Source organism: Pseudophryne corroboree, chromosome 5, assembly GCF_028390025.1.
Source record: "Pseudophryne corroboree isolate aPseCor3 chromosome 5, aPseCor3.hap2, whole genome shotgun sequence".
NCBI lineage: Eukaryota > Metazoa > Chordata > Amphibia > Anura > Myobatrachidae > Pseudophryne > Pseudophryne corroboree.
In genome coordinates, this window is record NC_086448.1 from 537,827,106 (window position 1) to 537,854,370 (window position 27,265).

The 27,265-nt window shown below is 47.8% G+C and overlaps 1 protein-coding gene across 1 annotated transcript in view; it reads left to right on the forward strand.

Annotated features, from left to right (window-relative positions):
* The window catches only part of NOL7 (nucleolar protein 7), a 64,718-nt gene that overhangs the window by 9,930 nt on the left and 27,523 nt on the right, over nucleotides 1-27,265 (forward strand). Inside the window, exons 2-4 of the mRNA XM_063923194.1 lie at nucleotides 649-709; nucleotides 1,987-2,045; nucleotides 19,202-19,242. Of these exons, the coding sequence (XP_063779264.1) occupies nucleotides 649-709; nucleotides 1,987-2,045; nucleotides 19,202-19,242 (161 nt within the window). The remainder of the gene's footprint in view (nucleotides 1-648; nucleotides 710-1,986; nucleotides 2,046-19,201; nucleotides 19,243-27,265) is intronic.

Here is a 27,265-nt window from a genome sequence, read left to right on the forward strand (position 1 = left end):
CTGCAAGCTTGCCACAGACTCTGGACTGTACTATACTGTGTTCATCTGGGGGCCAATGTGTTTTATTTTTGTATTCTAAGGTGGATATAGAGTTGGTTCTTTTTTTTTTTTTTTCATGAGGGGCCAATGTGTGTGAGTTTTTCCCCATAGGGGACCGATGGTGTGCCTTGGCAATTTTAAAATCTTGTTTGTTGTGTCGCGAGTTGATAAAGGTTGAAAATCACTGTTACAGCCTTACTGCGTAGCGTACATAGCGCGACTGCATGCTCCCGACATTCGCGTACACCAGCCCCAGCGATCCATTCACTTCTATGGAAAGGTGCGGCTGCGGATAGACTACAGCCTCCTGCGGTATAGTGGATGGCAGGGCCGAACGCTGCAAGGAAGTAGCAGGACACAACTGTAATAAAAGCACAGTGTTACAAACATAATGATACATTGTGTGGTTTTGTTTTATTTTCATACAATGTATAGAATTTTTTTTAAATTTTATAAAATCCTAAATCAACTGAAAAAAACAAACAAACACCTAATTTTAGTTTTTTAGAGCCTAAATACCCAGGACCTACTTATCATTATCCTAGTGAGTTTAGTAAAATGGCACAGACTGTATTGTTTTCTGTTCTAAGTCTGAATTTTCTTTGACAGAGACAAGGCCTTACTGAAAGAGAAGAGGAAACGCAAGATAGAGCTGTTTAAGGAGCAAAAGGTGCGTTACAGGATGACTGTTTAAGCAGATGTATTTGGTTACACTACAAAGAAATATGCTTGCAGTGGTTATGGGTAGTATGGTCCTATTTATTAAGCTTTTTCATAAACTGATGCAGAAACTGCAGTAAACATATAATTTTATGCATCCTGACTTTCACAGAATCCTGCAAAAGGCTAACTATTGCTGCAGTACCCATTAATGTCAGTGGGGACTACAGTCTGACCCCTATGAATTAAGCCTTTTTGGAGTTTGGTCCTATTGGTCTATGCCATCCTCATATGTAAACCGCTTTATGTCTATGGAACCATATTTGGAGGAGAGGGGTTTTACATCCCTCAGCCTCTGGAAGCGACACTGGGCATATGTCATGTTTGCATGTTTTGGCCAAGTATCAGCAGACTGCGTATGTGCTGAGATTGCATTGCGCATGCGTAAAGGTGCTGCTGCAATCCCGCTCACAGTGAGGATTTCATGGCAAAGTGATTGTTTGGGGGTGTTAATGGGGAGGCATGTCATTGCTGTCCTTATGGCGTGTACCTGCTGCCAGCTGCGCGATTGTACATACAAAAACATGTTTGCGTTGCTACTGCCATGTCCAGTCTGCCTAGCAATAGACCAATCCATAGACCAGATGTTCCTCGTTTTTACGCTTAGGCTGCAAATGTGTACACAGTTGTGAATGAGTTTGATGGCTCCGGTGGGAGTCTGTCGTCTTTTCTGGACGACATGAACGGTATGCACTTGCTGATGGTGGCACTCGGCTGGGTCCATGCTGCAGCCAATATCGCTGGGTACACACATCGTCTAGTGTGTACCCGGCTTAACTGAAATGTTTGTACTTTAAATATGTTCATCATGCTCTGGAGTTGTTTCGGCTGTGGGTATGCTTTTTATATCTCGCATAGCTAAATTAGCATAGTGCTTTGTTTTGTTTGAGACTTCTAAATAATTCTGCTTGTTCAGGACAGCGTTCTGTTCTGTACGGATATGTAGCGTGCGTGATATGCTGGAGGGTGCGGCAGTAATTGTTCACATTTTACTTATTAGCATGGCCACAATAGACTTCAGACAGACCAGTGCACTTTATGTTCATGCTTTATATACATAAGGTGTCATTTCTGGGTTTATGTTCCTTTGATAACCTTTGCTCCATAAGTTATTTTGTTCCTGATTATACGTACACACAATTATCCGAAAGTAAATTTTGTCCTTCCATTTCCCATCTTTGTGCACTTTAGGGTAAATAGTCCCTCTCCTTTATGTTTTATTTTTAGAAAAACAAACTGCTATCTGATGATATCCTTCACACGGTCTCCTCTCTGCCAGACAAACAGTAAGTGCACCTACCCTTGCATCCACTTCCACACTCCTTTACCGACGCTCCCCAACGTGAATCTACGCTTATTTTACCATGACGGTATAACAGAGTATGTGGCTGCTTTAGGGGTATATGCAATTGCCGGCGAATCGCGGCAATTTTTCGCCCGTTTTTTAATTCGACACAATTCGACCGTCGAATTCCGGCAAGTGGGTGCCGGAATTCAACATATTCGATAAAAAACGGATTCGACAGTCCCGCTGTCGAAAAATGGGCGATTTGATGGATTTTGATTAGATTTTTAAAAAACGGGAAAAAACCAGAAAAAAAACTCTGTGGGGTCCCCCCTCCAAAGCATGACCAGCCTCGGGCTCTTCGAGCCGGTCCTGGTTCTAAAAATCCGGGGAAAAAACTGACAGGGGATCCCCCGTATTTTTAAAACCAGCACCGGGCTCTGCGCCTGGTGCTGGTGCAAAAAATACGGGGGACAAAAAGCGTAGGGGTCCCCCGTATTTTTTACACCAGCATCGGGATCGGGCTCCACTAGCTGGGTAGATAATGCCACAGCCGGGGGTCACTTTTATACAGCGCCCTGCGGCCGTGGCATTAAATACGCAACTAGTCACCCCTGGCCAGGGTACCCTGGAGGAGTGGGGACCCCTTCAATCAAGGGGTCCCCCCCCCCCCCTCCAGCCACCCAAGGGCCAGGGGTGAAGCCCGAGGCTGTCCCCCCCCCCCCCCCCCCCCCCCCCAATCCAAGGGCTGCGGATGGGGGGCTGATAGCCTTTTGAAAAAATGAAAGAATATTGTTTTTTCCAGTAGTACTACAAGTCCCAGCAAGCCTCCCCCGCAAACTGGTACTTGGAGAACCAAGTACCAGCACGCGGGAGAAAAATGGGCCCGCTGGTACCTGTAGTTCTACTGGAAAAAAAATACCCAAATAAAAACAGGAGACTTAGTATCTTTCATTTCATAAAACCGTTTTCCGTTATCTGCCTGTTTTTAATGGGAGTTTCTACTGCAAAATACATTTTATGTAAATGACTTCCCTAGCAGTAGTAGTGTTTTCAGGCAGGTGCTAATTACTGAGGAGGGGCACATTGTTGTAATTTTAGGGGAAAATGGTTGTTACAGCTGTGTGGTGAATTGTGGGCACAGATGTATAGCATATATGTAACATTCCACTTTCCTACTCAACCCCCACGTCCCTTTTCATTGCCTCTCAAACTTCACTATATGCCATCAGACCACCCCACATGCCCCTATAATTCCTTTCATACACTGAGCATAGAGTGTAAAACACATCCCGCAGCCTAACAAAGCCCTCCCATTGCCTTACTTCCCTGGCACCTATTGTGTCCAGATTAAAAGAGGTGCCAGATAATCGATGTTGTACCTTTTCTATTCTTCACTTTTCCCCATGCAGCGGTGCAGGTTCTCTGGTGGAGTTAGAGAGCTGGATAACTTAGCTTCGAGAGAAGAGCAGTGCCCATTGCCCTGCCAAACCTGTCAAGCGGGAACACTACCAATAATCCCATCTTGGTAGAGGTCCCACCTCTGGGACTCCCAGCATGCACTGTGTTTAGCAGGGTTTCAGTACTTTGGCTTTCTCAAAAGTCACGGTGTTGGATGTGTGCTACAGAAAGCTGTGCACTGCTGGAACCAGATAAATACAGTGACTAGGATTCCCACCATTGCAATATGCCTGGCAAGTTACGTTATTTAGTGAAAAATTATTTTAATGAAATTTCACCCTCAAAAAATTCAAGGAAGATTCTGTAATTCCCTAAACAGGAGAACCTTGGACCTGATTTCAGAGAATGACACAGAAGCACAGTCGCTATGTCCTTGTAAGCAGCGGCTGTGTGATAATATGCTAATGCCGTAGGAGGTACCTTGTGTAAGTAGATGCCATCTGACTGCTTCTGTGATCCACTGCCGCACCTGAAGACGCAGCACTGGGTCACTCTGACAGGATATGATGACTCTCGGGTACTCCAGATGGCCGTTGTTTTCACACAGCTGGGGTCAGTGAAGCTGTGTCTGAGGATGCAGCCACTGGCTTCAGTACGCCAATAAAGCTAGGGCAACCTGCACCCATTTTCTGGAACTCTGGCTGTCGACCCCCCCCCCCCTTACCCACCTCCAAAACAGTGATGTGGCTTTGTGGGAACTGTGAGCGATCTCTCTCTCGGATCTTGAAACATCAAAGATATATGCAAACTATCAGATTTGCGTACATCTCTGAATCTAGCCCTTTGTGGGACTATGGGAAGAAAACCTATCTCCTTTTAAATGTCATTATGTTCTTATGATACTTCATGCTGATGTAAAACAGCGTTTTTTCTTGTCCTCCTACAATTGGTGTCTATGGTAACATTAAGGTGCTATTCTGTTCTATATGGTGGTCCCAATCGATAAATACTGTGTATTGTTATAAAAAAGATAACTAAAGCACTTTTTTAATATTTACTTTGTATTGGATACAATACTTCATAAAGGGCATAACACAGTGTGCACCTATTTGGCTGTTACTGCAGGCTCTAAAGATGCGTACACACTGGACGACTTTTTGAACGATATGACCGATTCATACAGATCGGAAAGGCATATCATTCAAATAGTCTAGTGCAGAGGTTCTCAAACTCGGTCCTCGGGGGCCCACACAGTGCATGTTTTGCAGGTCTCCTCACAGAATCGCAAGTGAAATAATTAGCTCCACCTGTGGACCTTTTAAAATGTGTCAGTGAGTAATTAATACACCTGTGCACCTGCTGGGTTACCTGCAAAACATGCACTGTGTGGGCTCCCGAGGACCGAGTTTGAGAACCTCTGGTCTAGTGTGTACCCACAATATCGTCAACAAATCGCACTGCCACAGGTTCCTTGCGACATCGCCTGTCCGCTGTACATGCAGCTCAATATGGCGATGTTGCATGCAGTGTCATACTGCCAACACAGCATGGTCCAGCTTTTTCCCCCGGTGCCACCCTGTTGCAGACAGACATCGGCAAATGTGTATGCACTTTGCGATGTTGGTCCCCCACCGGCCTGGGTCTCATTGCCGCCAGTATTGTCGGGTACACATCGTCTAGAGTGTACCCACCATTACATGGGGTTTAAGTAAAAATTGATTGCCGCAATGTGCTGTTCCAGAACATTGCGGCAATCGCACAGAAATGAAAGCACTTGGACCTTACAGTCTGAATTCACACACTGGTCCATTTTTTTTATTTTTTATTATTATTATTATTATTATTATTATTATTTTTTATATTTTTTATTTTATTTTATTTTTTACATTTATTTCTTAAATTTCTTCCTTTTTTTCTTTTTTTTTCTTTGTCAGTAGCTGATTAACCTGACAGTAATTCCTACTCATAGGTTGTAATTAACATTTCTCATACGTCCTAGAGGATGCTGGGGACGCTTCAAGAACCATGGGGTATAGATGGGATCCGCAGGAGACATGGGCACTTTAAGACTCTGAATGGGTGTGAACTGGCTCCTCCCCCTATGCCCCTCCTCCAGACTCCAGTTTAGATTCTGTGCCCAGTGAGACTGGTCACACACAGGGGAGCTCTACTGAGTTTCTCTGAAAAGACTTTGTTGGGTTTATTATGATCAGGGAGACCTGCTGGCAACAGGCTCCCTGCATCGTGGGACTGAGGGGAGAGAGGCAGACCTACTTCTGTGAGTTTCAAGGCTCTGCGTCTTTGGTTACTGGACACCATTAACTCCAGAGGGTCTGATCGCTAGGTACGCCTAGATGCTCGTTTCCAGAGCCCGCCGTCACCCCCCTTGCAGAGCCAGAAGACGGGTGAGTAGAAGAAGATCAGAAGACTTCAGTGACGGCTTTGAGGTACTGCACAGCGGCCGCGCTGTGCGCCATGCTCCCACACACACAGGCACTGTAGGGTGCAGGGCGCACGGGGGGGGGGGTCTGGCAAACGAATATTTCTCTATCGTCCTAGTGGATGCTGGGGTTCCTGAAAGGACCATGGGGAATAGCGGCTCCGCAGGAGACAGGGCACAAAAGTAAAGCTTTCCGATCAGGTGGTGTGCACTGGCTCCTCCCCCTATGACCCTCCTCCAAGCCAGTTAGATTTTTGTGCCCGGCCGAGAAGGGTGCAATCTAGGTGGCTCTCCTAAAGAGCTGCTTAGAAAAGTTTAGCTTAGGTTTTTTATTTTACAGTGAGTCCTGCTGGCAACAGGATCACTGCAACGAGGGACTTAGGGGAGAAGAAGTGAACTCACCTGCGTGCAGGATGGATTGGCTTCTTGGCTACTGGACATCAGCTCCAGAGGGACGATCACAGGTACAGCCTGGATGGTCACCGGAGCCTTGCCGCCGGCCCCCTTGCAGATGCTGAAGTAAGAAGAGGTCCAGAATCGGCGGCAGAAGACTCCTCAGTCTTCTAAAGGTAGCGCACAGCACTGCAGCTGTGCGCCATTTTCCTCTCAGCACACTTCACACGGCAGTCACTGAGGGTGCAGGGCGCTGGGAGGGGGGCGCCCTGGGAGGCAAATGAATACCTATTTTGGCTAAAAATACCTCACATATAGCCTCCGGAGGCTATATGGAGATATTTAACCCCTGCCAGAATCCGTTAAGAGCGGGAGACGAGGCCGCCGAAAAAGGGGCGGGGCCTATCTCCTCAGCACACAGCGCCATTTTCCCTCACAGAAAGGCTGGAGGGAAGGCTCCCAGGCTCTCCCCTGCACTGCACTACAGAAACAGGGTTAAAACAGAGAGGGGGGGCACTAATTTGGCGTTAGAAATATATAAAAAAGATGCTATAAGGGAAAACACTTATATAAGGTTGTCCCTATATAATTATAGCGTTTTTGGTGTGTGCTGGCAAACTCTCCCTCTGTCTCTCCAAAGGGCTAGTGGGTCCTGTCCTCTATCAGAGCATTCCCTGTGTGTGTGCTGTGTGTCGGTACGTGTGTGTCGACATGTAGGAGGACGATGTTGGTGAGGAGGCGGAGCAATTGCCTGTAATGGTGATGTCACTCTCTAGGGAGTCGACACCGGAATGGATGGCTTATTTAGGGAATTACGTGATAATGTCAACACGCTGCAAGGTCGGTTGACGACATGAGACGGCCGACAAACAATTAGTGCCGGTCCAGACGTCTCAAAAACACCGTCAGGGGTTTTTAAAACGCCCGTTTACTTTAGTCGGTCGACACAGACACAGACAGGGACACTGAATCCAGTGTCGACGGTGAATAAACAAACGTATTCCTTATTAGGGCCACACGTTAAAGGCAATGAAGGAGGTGTTACATATTTCTGATACTACAAGTACCACAAACGAGGGTATTATGTGGGATGTGAAAAAACTACCATAGTTTTTCCTGAATCAGATAAATTAAATAAAGTGTGTGATGATGCGTGGGTTCCCCCCGATAGAAAATTATGGGCGGTATACCCTTTCCCGCCAGAAGTTAGGGCGCGTTGGGAAACACCCCTTAGGGTGGATAAGGCGCTCACACGCTTATCAAAACAAGTGGCGGTACCGTCTATAGATAGGGCCGTCCTCAAGGACCAGCTGACAGGAGGCTGGAAAATATCATAAAAAGTATATACACACATACTGGTGTTATACTGCGACCAGCGATCGCCTCAGCCTGGATGTGCAGAGCTGGGGTGGCTTGGTCGGATTCCCTGACTAAAAATATTGATACCCTTGACAGGGACAGTATTTTATTGACTATAGAGCATTTAAAGGATGCATTTCTATATATGCGAGATGCACAGAGGGATATTTGCACTCTGGCATCAAGAGTAAATGCGATGTCCATAACTGCCAGAAGATGTTATGAACACGACAGTGGTCAGGTGATGCAGATTCCAAACGGCACAAAGGTGTATTGCCGTATAAAGGAAGAGGAGTTATTTGGGGTCGGTCCATCGGACCTGGTGGCCACGGCAACTGCTGGAAAATCCACCGTTTTTACCCTAAGTCACATCTCTGCAGAAAAAGACACCGTCTTTTCAGCCTCAGTCCTTTCGTCCCTATAAGATCATATCTGCCCAGGGATAGAGGAAAGGGAAGAAGACTGCAGCAGGCAGCCCATTCCCAGGAACAGAAGCGTTCCACCGCTTCTGACAAGTTCTCAGCATGGCGCTGAGACCGTACAGGACCCCTGGATCCTACAAGTAGTATCCCAGGGGTACAGATTGGAATGTCGAGACGTTTCCCCTTCGCAGGCTCCTGAAGTCTGCTTTACCAAGGTCTCCCTCCGACAAGGAGGCAGTATGGGAAAAAATTCACAAGCTGTATTCCCAGCAGGTGATAATTAAATTACCCCTCCTACTACAAGAAAAGGGGTATTATTCCACACTATATTGTGGTACTGAAGCCAGAAGGCTAGGTGAGACTTATTCTAAAAAATTTTTTGAACACTTACAAAGGTTCAAATCAAGATGGAGTCACTCAGAGCAGTGATAACGAACCAGGAAGAAGGGGACTATATAGTGTCCCGGGACATCAGGGATGCTTACCTCTATGTCCCAAATTTGCCCTTCTCACTAGGGGTACCTCAGGTTCGTGGTGCAGAACTGTCACTATCAGTTTCAGACGCTGCCGTTTGGATTGTCCACGGCACCCCGGGTCTTTACCAAGGTAATGGCCGAAATGATGACTCTTCTTCGAAGAAAAGGCGTCTTAATTATCCCTTACTTGGACGATCTCCTGATAAGGGCATAGTCCAGGGAACAGTTGGAGGTCGGAGTAGCACTATCTCGGATACTGCTACAACAGCACGGGTGGATTCTAAATATTCCAAAATCGCAGCTGATCCCGACGACACGTCTGCTGTGCCTAGGGATGATTCTGGACACAGTCCAGAAAAAGGTGTTTCTCCTGGAAGAGAAAGCCAGGGAGTTATCCGAGCTAGTCAGGAACCTCCTAAAAACAGTGCATCATTGCACAAGGGTCCTGGTAAAAATGGTGGCTTTCTACGAAGCAATTCCATTCGGCAGATTTCACGCAAGAACTTTTCAGTGGGATCTGCTGGACAAATGGTCCGGATCGCATCTTCAGATGCATCAGCGGATAACCCTATATCCAAGGACAAGGGTGTCTCTCCTGTGGTGGTTATAGAGTGCTCATCTTCTAGAGGGCCGCAGATTCGGCATTCAGGATTGGATGCTGGTGACCACGGAGCCCAGCCCGAGAGGCTGGGGAGCAGTCACACAAGGAAAAAATTTCCAGGGAGTGTGATCAAGTCTGGAGACTTTTCTCCACATAAATATACTGGAGCTAAGGGTAAATTTATAATGCTCTAAGCTTAGCAAGACCTCTGCTTCAAGGTCAGCCGGTATTGATCCAGTGTGAAAAACATCACGGCAGTCGCTCACGTAAACAGACAGGGCGACACAAGAAGCAGGAGGGCAATGGCAAAAACTGCAAGGACTTTTCGCTGGGCGGAAAATCATGTGATAGCACTGTCAGCAGTGTTTCATCCCGGGAATGGAAACTGGGAAGCAGACTTCCTCAGCAGGCACGACCTCCACCCGGGAGAGTGGAAACTTCATCGGGAAGTTTTTTCCACATGATTGTAAACCGTTGGGAAATACCAAAGGTGGACATGATGGCGTCCCGTCTGAACAAAAAACGGGACAGGTATTGCGCCAGGTCAAGAGACCCTCAGGCAATAGCTGTGGACGTTCTGGTAACACAGTGGGTGTACCAGTCGGTGTATGTGTTCCCTCCTCTGCTTCTCATACCTAAGGTGCTGAGAATTATAAGACGTAGAGGAGTAAGAACTATACTCATGGCTCCGGATTGGCCAAGAAGGACTTGGTACCCGGAACTTCAAGAGATGCTTATAGAGGTCTTATGGCCTCTGCCGCTAAGAAGGGACTTGCTTCAGCAAGTACCATGTCTGTTCCAAGACTTACCGCAGCTGCGTTTGTCGGCATGGCGGTGGAAAGACGGATCCTAAGGGAAAAAGGCATTCCGGAAGAGGTCATTCCTACCCTGGTCAAAGCCAGAAAGGAGGTGACCGCACAACATTATCACCACATGTGGCGAAAATATGTTGCGTGGTGTGAGGCCAGGAAGGCCCCACAAAGAAATTTCAACTCGGTCGTTTCCTGCATTTCCTGCAAACAGGAGTGTCTATGGGCCTCAAATTGGGGTCCATTAAGGTTCAAATTTCGGCCCTGTCGATTTTCTTCCAGGAAGAATTGGCTTCAGTTCCTGAAGTCCAGAAGTTTGTCAAGGGAGTATTGCATATACAACCCCCTTTTGTGCCTCCAGTGGCACTGTGGGATCTCAACGTAGTTCTGGGATTCCTCAAATCACATTGGTTTAAAACCAGTCAAATCTGTGGATTTGAAGCATCTCACATGAAAAGTGACCATGCTCTTGGCCCTGGCCTGGACCAGGCAAGTGTCAAATTGGTGGTTTTTTTCTCAAAAAAGCCCATATCTGTTTGTCCATTCGGACAGGGCAGAGCTGCGGACTCGTCCCCAGTTCTCTCCCTAAGGTGGTGTCAGTGTTTCACCTGAACCAGCTTATTGTGATGCCTTGCACCTACTAGGGACTTGGAGGACTCCAAGTTGCTAGATGTTGTCAGGGCCCTGAAAATATGTTCCAGGACGGCTGGAGTCAGGAAAACTGATTGGCTGTTATCCTGTATGCACCCAACAAACTGGGTGCTCTTGCTTCTAAGCAGACTATTGCTAGTTGGATGTGTAATACAATTCAGCTTGCACATTCTGTGGCAGGCCTGCCACAGCCAAAATATGTAAATGCCCATTCCACAAGGAAGGTGGGCTCATCTTGGGCGGCTGCCCGAGGGGTCTCGGCTTTACAACTTTGCCGAGCAGCTACTTGGTCAGGGGCAAACACGTTTGCTAAATTCTACAAATTTGATACCCTGGCTAAGGAGGACCTGGAGTTCTCTCATTCGGTGCTGCAGAGTCATCCGCACTCTCCCGCCCGTTTGGGAGCTTTGGTATAATCCCCATGGTCCTTTCAGGAACCCCAGCATCCACTAGGACGATAGAGAAAATAAGAATTTACTTACCGATAATTCTATTTCTCGGAGTCCGTAGTGGATGCTGGGCGCCCATCCCAAGTGCGGATTATCTGCAATACTTGTACATAGTTACAAAAATCGGGTTATTATTGTTGTGAGCCATCTTTTCAGAGGCTCCGCTGTTATCATACTGTTAACTGGGTTTAGATCACAAGTTGTACGGTGTGATTGGTGTGGCTGGTATGAGTCTTACCCGGGATTCAAAATTCCTCCCTTATTGTGTACGCTCGTCCGGGCACAGTACCTAACTGGCTTGGAGGAGGGTCATAGGGGGAGGAGCCAGTGCACACCACCTGATCGGAAAGCTTTACTTTTGTGCCCTGTCTCCTGCGGAGCCGCTATTCCCCATGGTCCTTTCAGGAACCCCAGCATCCACTACGGACTCCGAGAAATAGAATTATCGGTAAGTAAATTCTTATTATAAGTGCCCAGGCACTAGATTTAACCCCGCCAGTATAAATATATGTGAGAAAAACAGGGGCTGAAGCGTGCCATTAAGGGGGCGGGGCTTACCCCTCACAGCTCATTTCAGCGCCATTTTCTCCTCGCAGACACGCTGGTCCTTCCAAAACACTGCTGTACAGATCACAGTGAAAAACGAGGTGCATTATAAGTTAAAAATAAAAAAACACATTATATAATGAGCGCTGTGGAAATGAGCTGGTAAACTCCTTCTGTGTTTCCCTGACAGAATGTACTGGGGTCTATCCCTTATAGCCAGTGTAATGGGTTTGGTACATGTGTGTCCGCATATCTGAAGCTGAGTGCTCTGCCACAAACGGCTGTGGGAATGACTCTGTTGGCACCGCCGACTCCTAATGGTACTTTGTACATGTGAATAAGTGTCAACATGTCAGTAGATGTATGTTCTTCCCAAGAGAAAACTATGGCCCTCATTCCGAGTTGTTCGCTCGCAAGCTGCTTTTAGCAGCTTTGCACACTCTAAGCCGCCGCCTACTGGGAGTGAATCTTAGCTTATCAAAATTGCACACGAAAGATTTGCAATATTGCGAAAAGACTTCTCTGTGCAGTTTGAGTAGCTCGAGACTTACTCTTCCAGTGCAATCAGTTCAGTGCTTATCGTTCCTGGTTTGACGTTACAAACACACCCAGCGTTCGCCCAGACACTCCTCCGTTTCTCGAGCCACTCCCGCGTTTTTCCCAGAAACGGTAACGTTTTTCCAAACACTCCCATAAAACGGCCAGTTTCCGCCCAGAAACACCCACTTCCTGTCAATCACATTACGATCACCAGAACGAAGAAAAAAACCTCGTAATGCCGTGAGTAAAATACCTAACTGCATAAATATCCCTTTCGACAGGAACAGCAGGGTCCCTAGTGACATTAATACGTTCTTAATGTGTATGAAACATGTACTGAATGCCGATTTTGTGGATCTAGTCAGGAAACATTATGGTCGACATAAGAAACAGTTGGGTATGGTTACACACATGGTGTGTTGCGTTTAAGTCAGCCTGTTGCTGACGTTATTCATGCCGTGGCATGCGTTATGCTGCTGTTGGTTGTGTTATGCTTTATGTCAGCATATTGCTGCATATTCTTCATGCCGTCGGCTGGTGTTCTATTGAATGTCATACTGGAGGTGTGAGCTGGTAAGATGCTCACCGTGGTTTAACAATAAATTCTTTTAGAGGGAGGAGCCAGTTCACACCCATTCAAAGTCTTAAAGTGCCCATGTCTCCTGCGTATCCCGTCTATACCCCATGGTTCTTGAAGCGTCCCCAGCATCCTCTACGGACTAAGAGAAAAGGATTTACCGGTGGGCATTAAAATCCTATTTCTCTAACGTCCTAAGTGGATGCTGGGGACTCCGTAAGGACCATGGGGATAGCGGCTCCGCAGGAGACTGGGCACATCTAAAGAAAGCTTTAGGACTATCTGGTGTGCACTGGCTCCTCCCCCCATGACCCTCCTCCAAGCCTCAGTTAGATCTCTGTGCCCGAACGAGAAGGGTGCACACTAGGGGCTCTCCTGAGCTTCTTAGTGAAAGTTTTAGATTAGGTTTTTTATTTTCAGTGAGACCTGCTGGCAACAGGCTCACTGCATCGAGGGACTAAGGGGAGAAGAAGCGAACTCACCTGTGTGCAGAGTGGATTGGGCTTCTTAGGCTACTGGACATTAGCTCCAGAGGGACGATCACAGGCCCAGCTTGGATGGGTCCCAGAGCCGCGCCGCCGGCCCCCTTACAGAGCCAGAAGGCAGAAGAGGTCCGGAAAATCGGCGGCAGAAGACGTCCTGTCTTCAACAAGGTAGCGCACAGCACTGCAGCTGTGCGCCATTGCTCTCAGCACACTTCACACTTCGGTCACTGAGGGTGCAGGGCGCTGGGGGGGGGGGGCGCCCTGAGACGCAATAAAAACACCTTGGATGGCAAAAAAATGCATCACATATAGCTCCTGGGCTATATGGATGCATTTAACCCCTGCCAGAATCCATAAAAAAGCAGGAGAAAAGTCCGCGAAAAGGGGCGGAGCCTATCTCCTCAGCACACTGGCGCCATTTTCCCTCACAGCTCCGTTGGAGGGAAGCTCCCTGTCTCTCCCCTGCAGTCACTACACTACAGAAAGGGTTAAAAAAAGAGAGGGGGGCACTAATTAGGCGCAGTATTAACTATACAGCAGCTATAAGGGGAAAAACACTTATATAAGGTTATCCCTGTATATATATATATATATAGCGCTCTGGTGTGTGCTGGCAAACTCTCCCTCTGTCTCCCCAAAGGGCTAGTGGGGTCCTGTCCTCTATCAGAGCATTCCCTGTGTGTGTGCTGTATGTCGGTACTTTTGTGTCGACATGTATGAGGAGAAAAATGATGTGGAGACGGAGCAGATTGCCTGTAATAGTGATGTCACCCCCTAGGGGGTCGACACCTGAGTGGATGAACTGTTGGAAGGAATTACGTGACAGTGTCAGCTCTGTATAAAAGACAGTGGTTGACATGAGACAGCTGGCTACTCAGCTTGTGCCTGTCCAGACGTCTCATAGGCCGTCAGGGGCTCTAAAGCGCCCGTTACCTCAGATGGCAGATATAGACGCCGACACGGATACTGACTCCAGTGTCGACGGTGAAGAGACGAATGTGACTTCCAGTAGGGCCACACGTTACATGATTGAGGCAATGAAAAATGTTTTACACATTTCTGATACAGGTTGAGTATCCCTTATCCAAAATGCTTGGGACCAGAGGTATTTTGGATATGGGATTTTTTCCGTATTTTGGAATAATTGCATACCATAATGAGAGATTATGGTGATGGGACCTAAATCTAAGCACAGAATGCATTTATGTTTCATATACACCTTATACACACAGCCTGAAGGTAATTTTAGCCAATATTTTTTATAACTTTGTGCATTAAACAAAGTGTGTCTATATTCACACAATTCATTTATGTTTCATATACACATTATACACACAGCCTGAAGGTCATTTAATACAATATTATTAATAACTTTGTGTATTAAACAAAGTTTGTGTACATTGAGCCATCAGAAAACAAAGGTTTCACTATCTCACTCTCACTCAAAAAAGTCCGTATTTCGGAATATTCCGTATTTCGGAATATTTGGATATGGGATACTCAACCTGTAATACGAGTACCACCAAAAAAGGGGTATTATGTTCGGTGAGGAAAAACTACCTGTAGTTTTCCTGAATCTGAGAAATTAAATGAGGTGTGTGATGATGCGTGGGTTTCCCCCGATAACAACGGATAGTTTCTAAAATGTTATTGGCATTATATCCTTTCCCGCCAGAGGTTAGGGTGCGTTGGGAAACACCCCCTAGGGGGGATAAAGCGCTCACACGCTTGTAAGGGCTCTACCTTCGCCTGAGATGGCCGCCCTTAAGGATCCTGCTGATAGAAAGCAGGAGGGTATCTTAAAAGGTATTTACACACATACTGGTGTTATACTGCGACCAGCAATCGCCTCAGCCTGGATGTGCAGTGCTGGGTTGGCGTGGTCGGATTCCCTGACTGAAAATATTGATACCCTAGATAGGGACAGTATATTTTTGCCTATAGAGCATTTAAAGGATGCATTTTTATATATGCGTGATGCACAGCGGAATATTTGCCGACTGGCATCAAGTCTAAGCGCGTTGTCCATTTCTACCAGTAGAGGGTTATGGACACGTTAGTGGTCAGGTGATGCGTATTCCAAACGGCATTTGGAAGTATTGCTTTATTAAGGGAGGAGTTATTTGGGGTCGGTCTTTCAGACCTGGTGGCCACGGCAACAGCTGGGAATTCCACGTTTGTACCCCAGGTCGCCTCTCAACATGAGAAGACGCCGTATTATCAGGCGCAGTCTTTTCGTGGACAAGCGGGCAAAAGGTTCCTCATTTCTGCCCCGTGACAGAGGGAGAGGAAAAAGGCTGCAGAAATCAGCCAGTTCCCAGGAACAGAAACCCTCTCCCGCCTCTGCCAAGCCCTCAGTATACGCTGGGGCTTTACAAGCAGAATCAGGCACGGTGGGGGGCCCGTCTCGATGAATTTCAGCGCGCAGTGGGCTCACTCGCAAGTAGACCCCTGGATCCTTCAGGTGATATCTCAGGGGTACAAATTAGAATTCGAGACGTCTCCCCCTCGCCGTTTCCTAAAGTCGGCTTTACCGATGTCTCCTTCTGACAGGGAGACAGTTTTGGAAGCCATTCACAAGCTGTATTCCCAGCAGGTGATAATCAAGATACCCCTCCTGCAACAGGGTACGGGGTATTATTCCACACTGTTGTGGTACCGAAGCCGGACGGCTCGGTGAGACCGATTCTAAATCTAAAATCTTTGAACACTTACGTACAGAGGTTCAAATTCAAGATTGAGTCACTCAGAGCAATGATTGCGAACCTGGAAGAAGGGGACTACATGATGTCTCGGGACATCAAGGATGCTTACCTTCATGTCAAAATTTACCCTTCTCACCAAGGGTACCTCAGGTTTATGGTACAGAACTGTCACTATCAGTTCAGACGCTGCCGTATGGAAGGTAATGGCCGAAATGATGATATTCCTTCGAAGGAAGTGAATTTTAGTTATCCCTTCCTTGGACAATTCCCTGATAAGAGTAAGATCCAGGGAACAGTTGGAGGTCGGTGTAGCACTATCTCAGGTAGTGTTGCGGCAGCACGATTGGATTCTCAATATTCCAAAATCGCACCTGGTTCCGACGACGTGTCTTCTGTTCCTAGGGATGATCCTGGACACAGTCCAGAAAAAGGTGTTTCTCCCGGAGGAGAAAGCCAGGGAGTTATCCGAGCTAGTCAGGAACCTCCTAAAACCGAGCCAAGTCTCAGTGCATCAATGCACAAGGGTTCTGGGTAAAATGATGGCTTCCTACGAAGCAATCCCATTCGGCAGATTCCACGCAAGAACTTTCCAGTGGGACCTGCTGGACAAATGGTCCGGATCGCATCTTCAGATGCATCAGCGGATAACCCTGTCACCAAGGACAAGGGTGTCCCTCCTGTGGTGGTTGCAGAGTGCTCATCTTCTAGAGGGCCGCAGATTAGGCATTCAGGACTGGGTCCTGGTGACCACGGATGCCAGCCTGCGAGGCTGGGGAGCAGTCACACAGGGAAGGAATATCCAGGGCTTATGGTCAAGCCTGGAGACATCACTTCACATAAATATCCTGAAGCTAAGGGACATTTACAATGCTCTAAGCTTAGCAAGACCTCTGCTTCAAGGTCAGCCGGTGTTGATCCAGTCGGACAACATCACGGCAGTCACCCACGTAAACAGACAGGGTGGCACAAGAAGCAGGAGGGCAATGGCAGAAGCTGCAAGGATTCTTCGCTGGGCAGAAAATCATGTGATAGCACTGTCAGCAGTATTCATTCCGGGAGTGGACAACTGGGAAGCAGACTACCTCAGCACGACCTCCACCCGGGAGAGTGGGGACTTCACCCAGAAGTCTTCCACATGATTAAAAACTCGACAGGTATTGCGCCAGGTCCAGGGACCCTCAGGCAATAAGCTGTAGACGCTCTGGTAACACCGTGGGTGTACCAGTCAGGGTATGTGTTCCCTCCTCTGCCTCTCATACCCAAGGTACTGAGATTGATAAGATGGAGAGGAGTAAGCACTATATTCGTGGTTCCGGATTGGCCAAGAAGGACTTGGTAACCGGAACTTCAAGAGATGCTCACGGAGGATCCGTGGCCTCTACCTCTAAGAAGGGACCTGCTCCAGCAAGGACCCTGTCTGTTCCAAGACTTACCGCGGCTGCGTTTTGACGGCATGGCGGTTGAACGCCGGATCCTGAAGGAAAAAAGGCATTCCGGATGAAGTCATCCCTATCCTGATCAAAGCCAGGAAGGATGTAACCGCAAAAAACATTATCACCGCAATTAGCGAAAATATGTTGCGTGGTGCGAGGCCAGTAAGGCCCGACGGAGGAAATTCAACTGGGTCGATTCCTACATTTCCTGCAAACAGGAGTGTCTATGGGCCTGAAATTGGGGTCCATTAAGGTTCAAATTTCGGCCCTGTCAATTTTCTTCCAAAAAGAACTAGCTTCAGTCCCTGAAGTTCAGACGTTTGTAAAAGGGGTACTGCATATACAGCCTCCTTTTGTGCCTCCAGTGGCACTTTGGGATCTCAATGTAGTTTTGGGTTCCAAAAGTCACATTGGTTTGAACCACTTAAATCTGTGGAGTTAAAATATCTCACATGGAAAGTGGTCATGCTGTTGGCCCTGGCCTGGGCCAGGCGCGTGTCAGAATTGGCGGCTTTATCCTGAAAAAGCCCTTATCTGATTTTTCCATTCGGACAGGGCGGAATTGAGGACTCGCCCTCAGTTTCTCCCCAAGGTGGTTTCAGCGTCTCACCTGAACCAACCTATTGGTGGTGCCTGCGGCTACTAGGGACTTGGAGGCCTCCAAGTTGCTAGACGTTGTCAGTGCCCTGAAAATATGTTTCCGGGACGGCTGGAGTCAGGAAATCTGACTCGCTGTTTATCCTGTGTGCACCCAACAAGCTGGGTGCTCCTGCTTCTAAGCAGACTATTGCTCGTTGGATTTGTAGTACAATTCAGCTTGCACATTCTGTGGCAGGCCTGCCACAGCCAAAAATCTGTAAATGCCCACTCCACAAGGAAGGTGGGCTCATCTTGGGCGGCTGCCCGAGGGGTCTCTGCTTTACAACTTTGCCGAGCAGCTACTTGGTCAGGAGCAAATACGTTTGTAAAATTCTACAAAATTGATATCCTGGCTGAGGAGGACCTGGAGTTCTCTCATTTGGTGCTGCAGAGTCATCCGCACTCTCCCGCCCGTTTGGGAGCTTTGGTATAATCCCCATGGTCCTTACGGAGTCCCCAGCATCCACTTAGGACGTTAGAGAAAATAAGAATTTACTTACCGATAATTCTATTTCTCATAGTCCATAGTGGATGCTGGGCGCCCATCCCAAGTGCGGATTGTCTGCAATACTTGTACATAGTTATTGTTACAAAAATCGGGTTATTATTGTTGTGAGCCATCTTTCAGAGGCTCCTCTGTTATCATGCTGTTAACTGGGTTCAGATCACAGGTTATACGGTGTGATTGGTGTGGCTGGTATGAGTCTTACCCGGGATTCAAAATCCTTCCTTATTGTGTACGCTCGTCCGGGCACAGTATCCTAACTGAGGCTTGGAGGAGGGTCATGGGGGGAGGAGCCAGTGCACACCAGATAGTCCTAAAGCTTTCTTTAGATGTGCCCAGTCTCCTGCGGAGCCGCTATCCCCATGGTCCTTACGGAGTCCCCAGCATCCACTACGGACTATGAGAAATAGAATTATCGGTAAGTAAATTCTTATTTTTAGTCACTACATAAGTCTGGAAAAGAGCATTGTTTTTTAGATGGCATAAAAGATTAACAAAGTATACATAAAATAATTCAATATAGTAGTTGTGATCTTTGACCTCCCCTTTTAGTAAGTAATCCAAAACCACAGTAACGATACATTTTTATAATTTTTCTTGGACAACAATAGACAAAAATTAAGATTTGTAAAAAAAATTACGTAAAAATTAAGGTTTTTCTTTCTTATGTGTGTTCCATGGATCCTTATTTTATGTCCTAGATTTATGGGTTTTTTCTTTGTGCAGGGAACAACCATCTGAACATATTGATGATGAACATGATGCAGGTACCAGTATTTTCTATGTTCTCATTCTGTGTTTGTGGCTTATGCACAGAACTTTGAAACTGGAGGAAGGATGCTTTAATATTTAATAGAAAAACTAAAATAAAACCTGTGTTATGTACTGTCTGCTAGAATGACAAACTTGCAGGGATGGTGAAAAGTAAGATTAAACCCCAAATAACCTTGCACTAATGCCTGTCGGAATTGCCGTCCAGTTGAAAAGACGTCAGTTTCCGACTTTTAGGTTGAATCGACCTATTCAATGGTGTTGCCGGTTTTCTGACTTGAGGAAAACACGCAGAGCCACGTGGTTTGTCAAATTAGCAGCCAATGGCGACAGGTTTTTGGTCTCTTTTGGACAATGCTGATCCAACTTCAAAAAAAGTTGGATCAGCATTGTCGAAAACGGGCAGAACCCGTTGTACATGCCGTCTAATTGAATACTGACCTGTCTGATCCTCTCCGTCGGAGAGGATCCGACAGGCATTGAATGAACCCCTACGTAGCATAAATATTTATGTAAAATAAATAGGCTACATTAGCTATTAGCCTTGTTACTATCGGTTTGCAATCAGTGGTTTAGACATGGAATGCATGTGCATACAAAATCTTTATATACTTTGTAATTTTACAACTTGTCCACCACACACCTAAACTTGAGCGGTCGCTCATTTGATGTATGTAAATATTAAGGGATAGACATCCTGAAAGAGAGAGACACTTGGATTGGTAAACCCCATCTCTCTTTACATGTTCTTGTATTACTTATAAGGTATTGTTTCCCATTTATAAGGCTCTGAAGTATGCTTTACATCTCCCATTTGCCAAAAACAATAGTTCATTAATCCAGGTGTAAAACACAACATTTATTTCTCTAACGTCCTAGTGGATGCTGGGGACTCCGTCAGGACCATGGGGATTAGCGGCTCCGCAGGAGACAGGGCACAAAAATAAAGCTTTAGGATCAGGTGGTGTGCACTGGCTCCTCCCCCTATGACCCTCCTCCAAGCCTCAGTTAGGTTTTTGTGCCCGTCCGAGCAGGGTGCAATCTAGGTGGCTCTCCTAAAGAGCTGCTTAGAAAAAGTTTTTAGGTTTTTTTATTTTCAGTGAGTCCTGCTGGCAACAGGCTCACTGCATCGAGGGACTTAGGGGAGAGAAGTGAACTCACCTGCGTGCAGGATGGATTGGCTTCTTAGGCTACTGGACACCATTAGCTCCAGAGGGAGTCGGAACACAGGTCTCACCCTGGGGTTCGTCCCGGAGTCGCGCCGCCGACCCCCCTTACAGATGCCGAAGATGGAAGAGGTCCAGAAGCAGGCGGCAGAAGACTCTTCAGTCTTCCTGAGGTAGCGCACAGCACTGCAGCTGTGCGCCATTTTTGTCAGCACACTTCACACAGCGGTCACGGAGGGTGCAGGGCGTTGGGGGGGCGCCCTGGGCAGCAATATATAATACCTTTTTATGGCTAAAAATACATCACATATAGCCCTTTGAGGCTATATGGATGTATTTAACCCCTGCCAGATCTCACAGATTCCGGAGAAGAGCCCGCCGAAATAGGGGGCGGGGCTTATTCTCCTCAGCACACAGCGCCTTTTTCCTGCTCAGCTCCGCTGTGAGGAAGGCTCCCAGGACTCTCCCCTGCACTGCACTACAGAAACAGGGTAAAACAGAGAGGGGGGGCACTTTTTTTGGCGATATTAATATATTTAAGCTGCTATAAGGATACAACACTTATATAGGGTTGTTCCCATATATATTATAGCGCTTGGGTGTGTGCTGGCAAACTCTCCCTCTGTCTCCCCAAAGGGCTAGTGGGGTCCTGTCTTCAATAGAGCATTCCCTGTGTGTCTGCTGTGTGTCGGTACGTGTGTGTCGACATGTATGAGGACGATGTTGGTGTGGAGGCAGAGCAATTGCCGGTAATGGTGATGTCACCCCCTAGGGAGTCGACACCGGAATGGATGGCTTTGTTTATGGAATTACGTGATAATGTCAGCACATTACAAAAATCAGTTGACGACATGAGACGGCCGTCAAACCAGTTGGTACCTGCCCAGGCGTCTCAGACACCGTCAGGGGCTGTAAAACGCCCTTTACCTCAGTCGGTCGATACAGACCCAGACACGGACACTGAATCTAGTGTCGACGGTGAAGAAACAAACGTATTTTCCAGTAGGGCCACACGTTATATGATCACGGCAATGAAGGAGACTTTGCATATCTCTGATACTACAAGTACCACAAAAAGGGGTATTATGTGGGGGGGTGAAAAAACTACCTGTAGTTTTTCCTGAATCAGAGGAATTGAATGATGTTTGTGATGAAGCGTGGGTTAACCCAGATAGAAAAGGGCTAATTTCTAAAAAGTTATTGGCATTATACCCTTTCCCGCCAGAGGTTAGGGCGCGCTGGGAAACACCCCCTAAGGTGGATAAGGCGCTCACACGCTTATCAAAACAAGTGGCGTTACCGTCTCCTGATACGGCCGCCCTCAAGGATCCAGCTGATAGGAGGCTGGAAACTACTCTAAAAAGTATATACACACATACTGGTGTTATACTGCGACCAGCCATCGCCTCAGCCTGGATGTGCAGTGCTGGAGTGGTCTGGTCGGATTCCCTGACTGAAAATATTGATACCCTGGATAGGGACAGTATTTTACAGACTTTAGAGCAATTAAAGGATGCTTTTCTTTATATGCGAGATGCTCAGAGGGATATTTGCACTCTGGCATCGAGAGTAAGTGCGATGTCCATATCTGCCAGAAGACGTTTATGGACACGACAGTGGTCAGGTGATGCGGATTCCAAACGGCATATGGAAGTATTGCCGTATAAAGGGGAGGAATTATTTGGCGTCGGTCTATCGGATTTGGTGGCCACGGCAACTGCCGGGAAATCCACCTTTTTACCTCAGACCCCCTCCCAACAGAAAAAGACACCGTCTTTTCAACCGCAGTCCTTTCGGTCCTATAAGAACAAGCGGGCAAAAGGACAGTCATATCTGCCCCGAGGCAGAGGAAAGGGTAAGAGAGGGCAGCAAGCAGCCCCTTCCCAGGAACAGAAGCCCTCCGCGGGTTCTGCAAAGCCCTCAGCATGACGCTGGGGCTTTACAAGCGGACTCAGGAGCGGTGGGGGGTCGACTCAAGAATTTCAGTGCGCAGTGGGCTTGCTCACAGGTGGACCCCTGGATCCTGCAAGTAGTATCTCAGGGTTACAGGTTGGAATTCGAGAAGTCTCCCCCTCGCCGGTTCCTAAAGTCTGCTTTGCCAACGTCTCCCTCAGACAGGGCGACGGTATTGGAAGCCATTCACAAGCTGTTTTCTCAGCAGGTGATAGTCAAGGTACCCCTCCTACAACAGGAAAAGGGGTATTACTCCACGCTATTTGTGGTACCGAAGCCGGACGGCTCGGTAAGACCTATTCTAAATCTGAAATCTTTGAACCTGTACATACAAAAATTCAAGTTCAAGATGGAATCACTCAGAGCAGTGATAGCGAATCTGGAAGAAGGGGACTTTATGGTGTCCCTGGACATAAAAGATGCTTACCTGCATGTCCCAATTTGCCCTTCACATCAAGGGTACCTCAGGTTCGTGGTGCAAAACTGTCATTATCAGTTTCAGACGCTGCCGTTTGGATTGTCCACGGCACCTCGGGTCTTTACCAAGGTAATGGCCGAAATGATGATTCTTCTGCGAAGAAGAGGCGTATTAATTATCCCTTACTTGGACGATCTCCTGATAAGGGCAAGGTCCAGAGAACAGCTGGAGGACGGAGTAGCACTAACCCAAGTAGTGCTGCAACAACACGGGTGGATTCTGAATTTTCCAAAATCTCAGTTGACCCCGACAACACGTCTGCTGTTCCTGGGAATGATTCTGGACACGGTTCAGAAAAAGGTGTTTCTTCCGGAGGAGAAAGCCAAGGAGTTATCCGAACTTGTCAGGAACCTCCTAAAACCAGGAAAAGTGTCTGTGCATCAATGCACAAGAGTCCTGGGAAAGATGGTGGCTTCTTACGAAGCAATCCCATTCGGCAGATTCCACGCACGAACTTTTCAGTGGGATCTGCTGGACAAATGGTCCGGATCGCATCTGCAGATGCATCAGCGGATAACCTTATCGCCACGGACAAGGGTGTCTCTTCTGTGGTGGTTGCAGAGTGCTCATCTGTTAGAAGGCCGCAGATTCGGCATACAGGACTGGGTCCTGGTGACCACGGATGCCAGTCTGAGAGGCTGGGGAGCGGTCACACAGGGAAGAAACTTCCAGGGAGTATGGTCAAGCCTGGAGATGTCTCTTCACATAAATATACTGGAGCTAAGAGCGATTTACAATGCTCTAAGCCTGGCAAAACCACTGCTTCAGGGTCAGCCGGTGTTGATCCAGTCGGACAACATCACGGCAGTCGCCCACGTAAACAGACAGGGCGGCACAAGAAGCAGGAGAGCAATGGCAGAAGCTGCAAGGATTCTTCGCTGGGCGGAAGATCATGTGATAGCACTGTCAGCAGTGTTCATTCCGGGAGTGGACAACTGGGAAGCAGACTTCCTCAGCAGACACGATCTACACCCGGGAGAGTGGGGACTTCATCCAGAAGTCTTCCACATGATTGTGAACCGTTGGGAAAAACCAAAGGTGGATATGATGGCGTCTCGCCTCAACAAAAAACTGGACAGGTATTGCGCCAGGTCAAGAGACCCTCAGGCAATAGCTGTGGACGCTCTGGTAACACCGTGGGTGTTCCAGTCAGTGTATGTGTTTCCTCCTCTGCCTCTCATACCCAAAGTACTGAGAATTATACGGCAAAGGGGAGTAAGAACGATACTCGTGGCTCCGGATTGGCCAAGAAGAACTTGGTACCCGGAACTTCAGGAGATGCTCACGGAAAATCCGTGGCCTCTACCTCTAAGACGGGACCTGATTCAGCAGGGACCGTGTCTATTCCAAGATTTACCGCGGCTGCGTTTGACGGCGTGGCGGTTGAACGCCGAATTCTAAGGGAAAAAGTCATTCCAGAAGAGGTCATTCCTACACTGGTTAAAGCCAGGAAGGAGGTGACTGCACAACATTATCACCGCATTTGGAGAAAATATGTTGCGTGGTGTGAGGCCAGGAAGGCCCCCACGGAGGAATTTCAATTGGGTCGATTCCTACATTTCCTGCAAACAGGATTGTCTATGGGCCTCAAGTTGGGGTCCATTAAGGTTCAAATTTCGGCCCTGTCGATTTTCTTCCAGAAAGAATTGGCTTCAGTTCCTGAAGTCCAGACTTTTGTAAAAGGAGTACTACATATACAGCGCCCGGTTGTGCCCCCAGTGGCTCCGTGGGACCTTAATGTAGTTTTGGATTTTCTCAAATCCCATTGGTTTGAGCCACTCAAATCGGCGGATTTGAAATATCTTACATGGAAAGTAACCATGCTACTGGCCCTGGCTTCAGCCAGGAGAGTGTCAGAATTGGCGGCTTTATCGTATAAAAGCCCATATCTGATTTTCCATTCGGACAGGGCAGAACTGCGGACGCGTCCTCATTTTCTGCCTAAGGTGGTGTCAGCGTTTCACCTGAACCAGCCTATTGTGGTGCCTGCGGCTACTAGCGATTTGGAGGATTCCAAGTTGCTGGACGTTGTCAGGGCATTGAAAATATATATTTCAAGGACGGCTGGAGTCAGAAAATCTGACTCGCTGTTTATACTGTATGCACCCAACAAGCTGGGTGCTCCTGCTTCTAAGCAGACGATTGCTCGTTGGATTTGTAGCACAATTCAACTTGCACATTCTGTGGCAGGCCTGCCACAGCCTAAATCTGTCAAGGCCCATTCCACAAGGAAGGTGGGCTCATCCTGGGCGGCTGCCCGAGGGGTCTCGGCATTACAACTCTGCCGAGCAGCTACGTGGTCGGGGGAGAACACGTTTGTAAAATTCTACAAATTTGATACCCTGGCTAAAGAGGACCTGGAGTTCTCTCATTCGGTGCTGCAGAGTCATCCGCACTCTCCCGCCCGTTTGGGAGCTTTGGTATAATCCCCATGGTCCTGACGGAGTCCCCAGCATCCACTAGGACGTTAGAGAAAATAAGATTTTACTTACCGATAAATCTATTTCTCGTAGTCCGTAGTGGATGCTGGGCGCCCATCCCAAGTGCGGATTGTCTGCAATACTTGTACATAGTTATTGTTACAAAAAAATCGGGTTGTTCTTGTTGTGAGCCGTCTGTTCAGAGGCTCCTACGTTGTCATACTGTTAACTGGGTTCAGATCACAAGTTGTACGGTGTGATTGGTGTGGCTGGTATGAGTCTTACCCGGGATTCAAAATCCTTCCTTATTGTGTACGCTCGTCCGGGCACAGTATCCTAACTGAGGCTTGGAGGAGGGTCATAGGGGGAGGAGCCAGTGCACACCACCTGATCCTAAAGCTTTATTTTTGTGCCCTGTCTCCTGCGGAGCCGCTAATCCCCATGGTCCTGACGGAGTCCCCAGCATCCACTACGGACTACGAGAAATAGATTTATCGGTAAGTAAAATCTTATTTTCTCTAACGTCCTAGAGGATGCTGGGACTCCGTAAGGACCATGGGGATAGACGGGCTCTGCAGGAGACATGGGCACTTTAAGAAAGACTTTTTGACTCTGGGTGTGCACTGGCTCCTCCCTCTATGCCCCTCCTCAAGACCTCAGTTTGATACTGTGCCCAGTGGAGACTGGGTGCATTTCTGGAGCTCTCCTGAGTTTCCTGTAAGAAAGCATTTTTGTTAGGTTTTTTATTTTCAGGGAGCCTGCTGGCAACAGACTCCCTGCATCGAGGGACTGAGGAGAGAGAAACCCACTTCTCTGAGTTTCAGGGCTCTGTTTCTTAGGCTACTGGACACCATTAGCTCCAGAGGGATCGGTACGCAGGTCTCACCCTCGCTGTCCGTCCCAGAGCCGCGCCGCAGTCCTCCTCGCAGAGCCGGAAGAAAGAAGCCGGGTGAGTATGTGAGGAAAAGACCATCTGAGGCGGCAGAAGACATTTGGATCTTCACTGAGGTAACGCACAGCACTACTGCTGTGCGCCATTGCTCCCCTTCACCTCACACACTTCGGTCACTGTAAGGGTGCAGGGCACAGGGGGGGGGGGCGCCTTGGGCAGCAATATAAACCTCTCTTATGGCAAAGATAGATATATACATGTACAGCTGGGCACTGTACATGTATATAAAGAGCCCCCGCCATGTATTGAAAAATTTGAGCGGGACAGAAGCCCGCCGCCGAGGGGGCGGGGCTTCTCCCTCAGCACTCACCAGCGCCATTTTTCTCCACAGCACCGCTGAGAGGAAGCTCCCCGGACTCTCCCCTGCTTTACACACGGTGACAGAGGGTTTTAAAGTAGAGGGGGGGCACATAATTGGCGCATATACACAAAACAGCGCTACTGGGTAAACATACTGTGTTTTTTCCAGGGTCATATAGCGCTGGGGTGTGTGCTGGCATACTCTCTCTCTGTCTCTCCAAAGGGCCTGGTGGGGAACCTGTCTTCAGAAAAGAGCTTCCCTGTGTATGTGTGGTGTGTCTGTACGTGTGTGTCAACATGTCTGAGGTTGAGGGCTCACCTGAGGAGGGGGAGTTTATGAATGTTAGGTCTCCGTCGGCTGTGTCGACGCCGGACTGGATGGATATGTGGAATGTATTAAGTGCAAATGTTAATTTATTGCACAAAAGGCTAGACAAAGCCGAAGCTGGGGCACAGTCAGCGAGTCAACCCATGCCTGTCCCTATGTCGCCGGGACCTTCGGGGTCTCAGAAGCGCCCACTATCACAAATGGTTGACACAGATACCGACACGGATTCAGACTCCAGTGTCGATTACGATGATACAAAATTACAGCCAAAGGTGGCGAAATGTATTCGATATATGATTATCGCAATAAAAGATGTGTTGCATATCACTGAGGAACCCCCCTGTCCCTGACACGAAGGTACACATGTATAAGGGAAAGAAACCTGAGGTCTCCTTTCCCTCCTCACATGAGCTGAACGAATT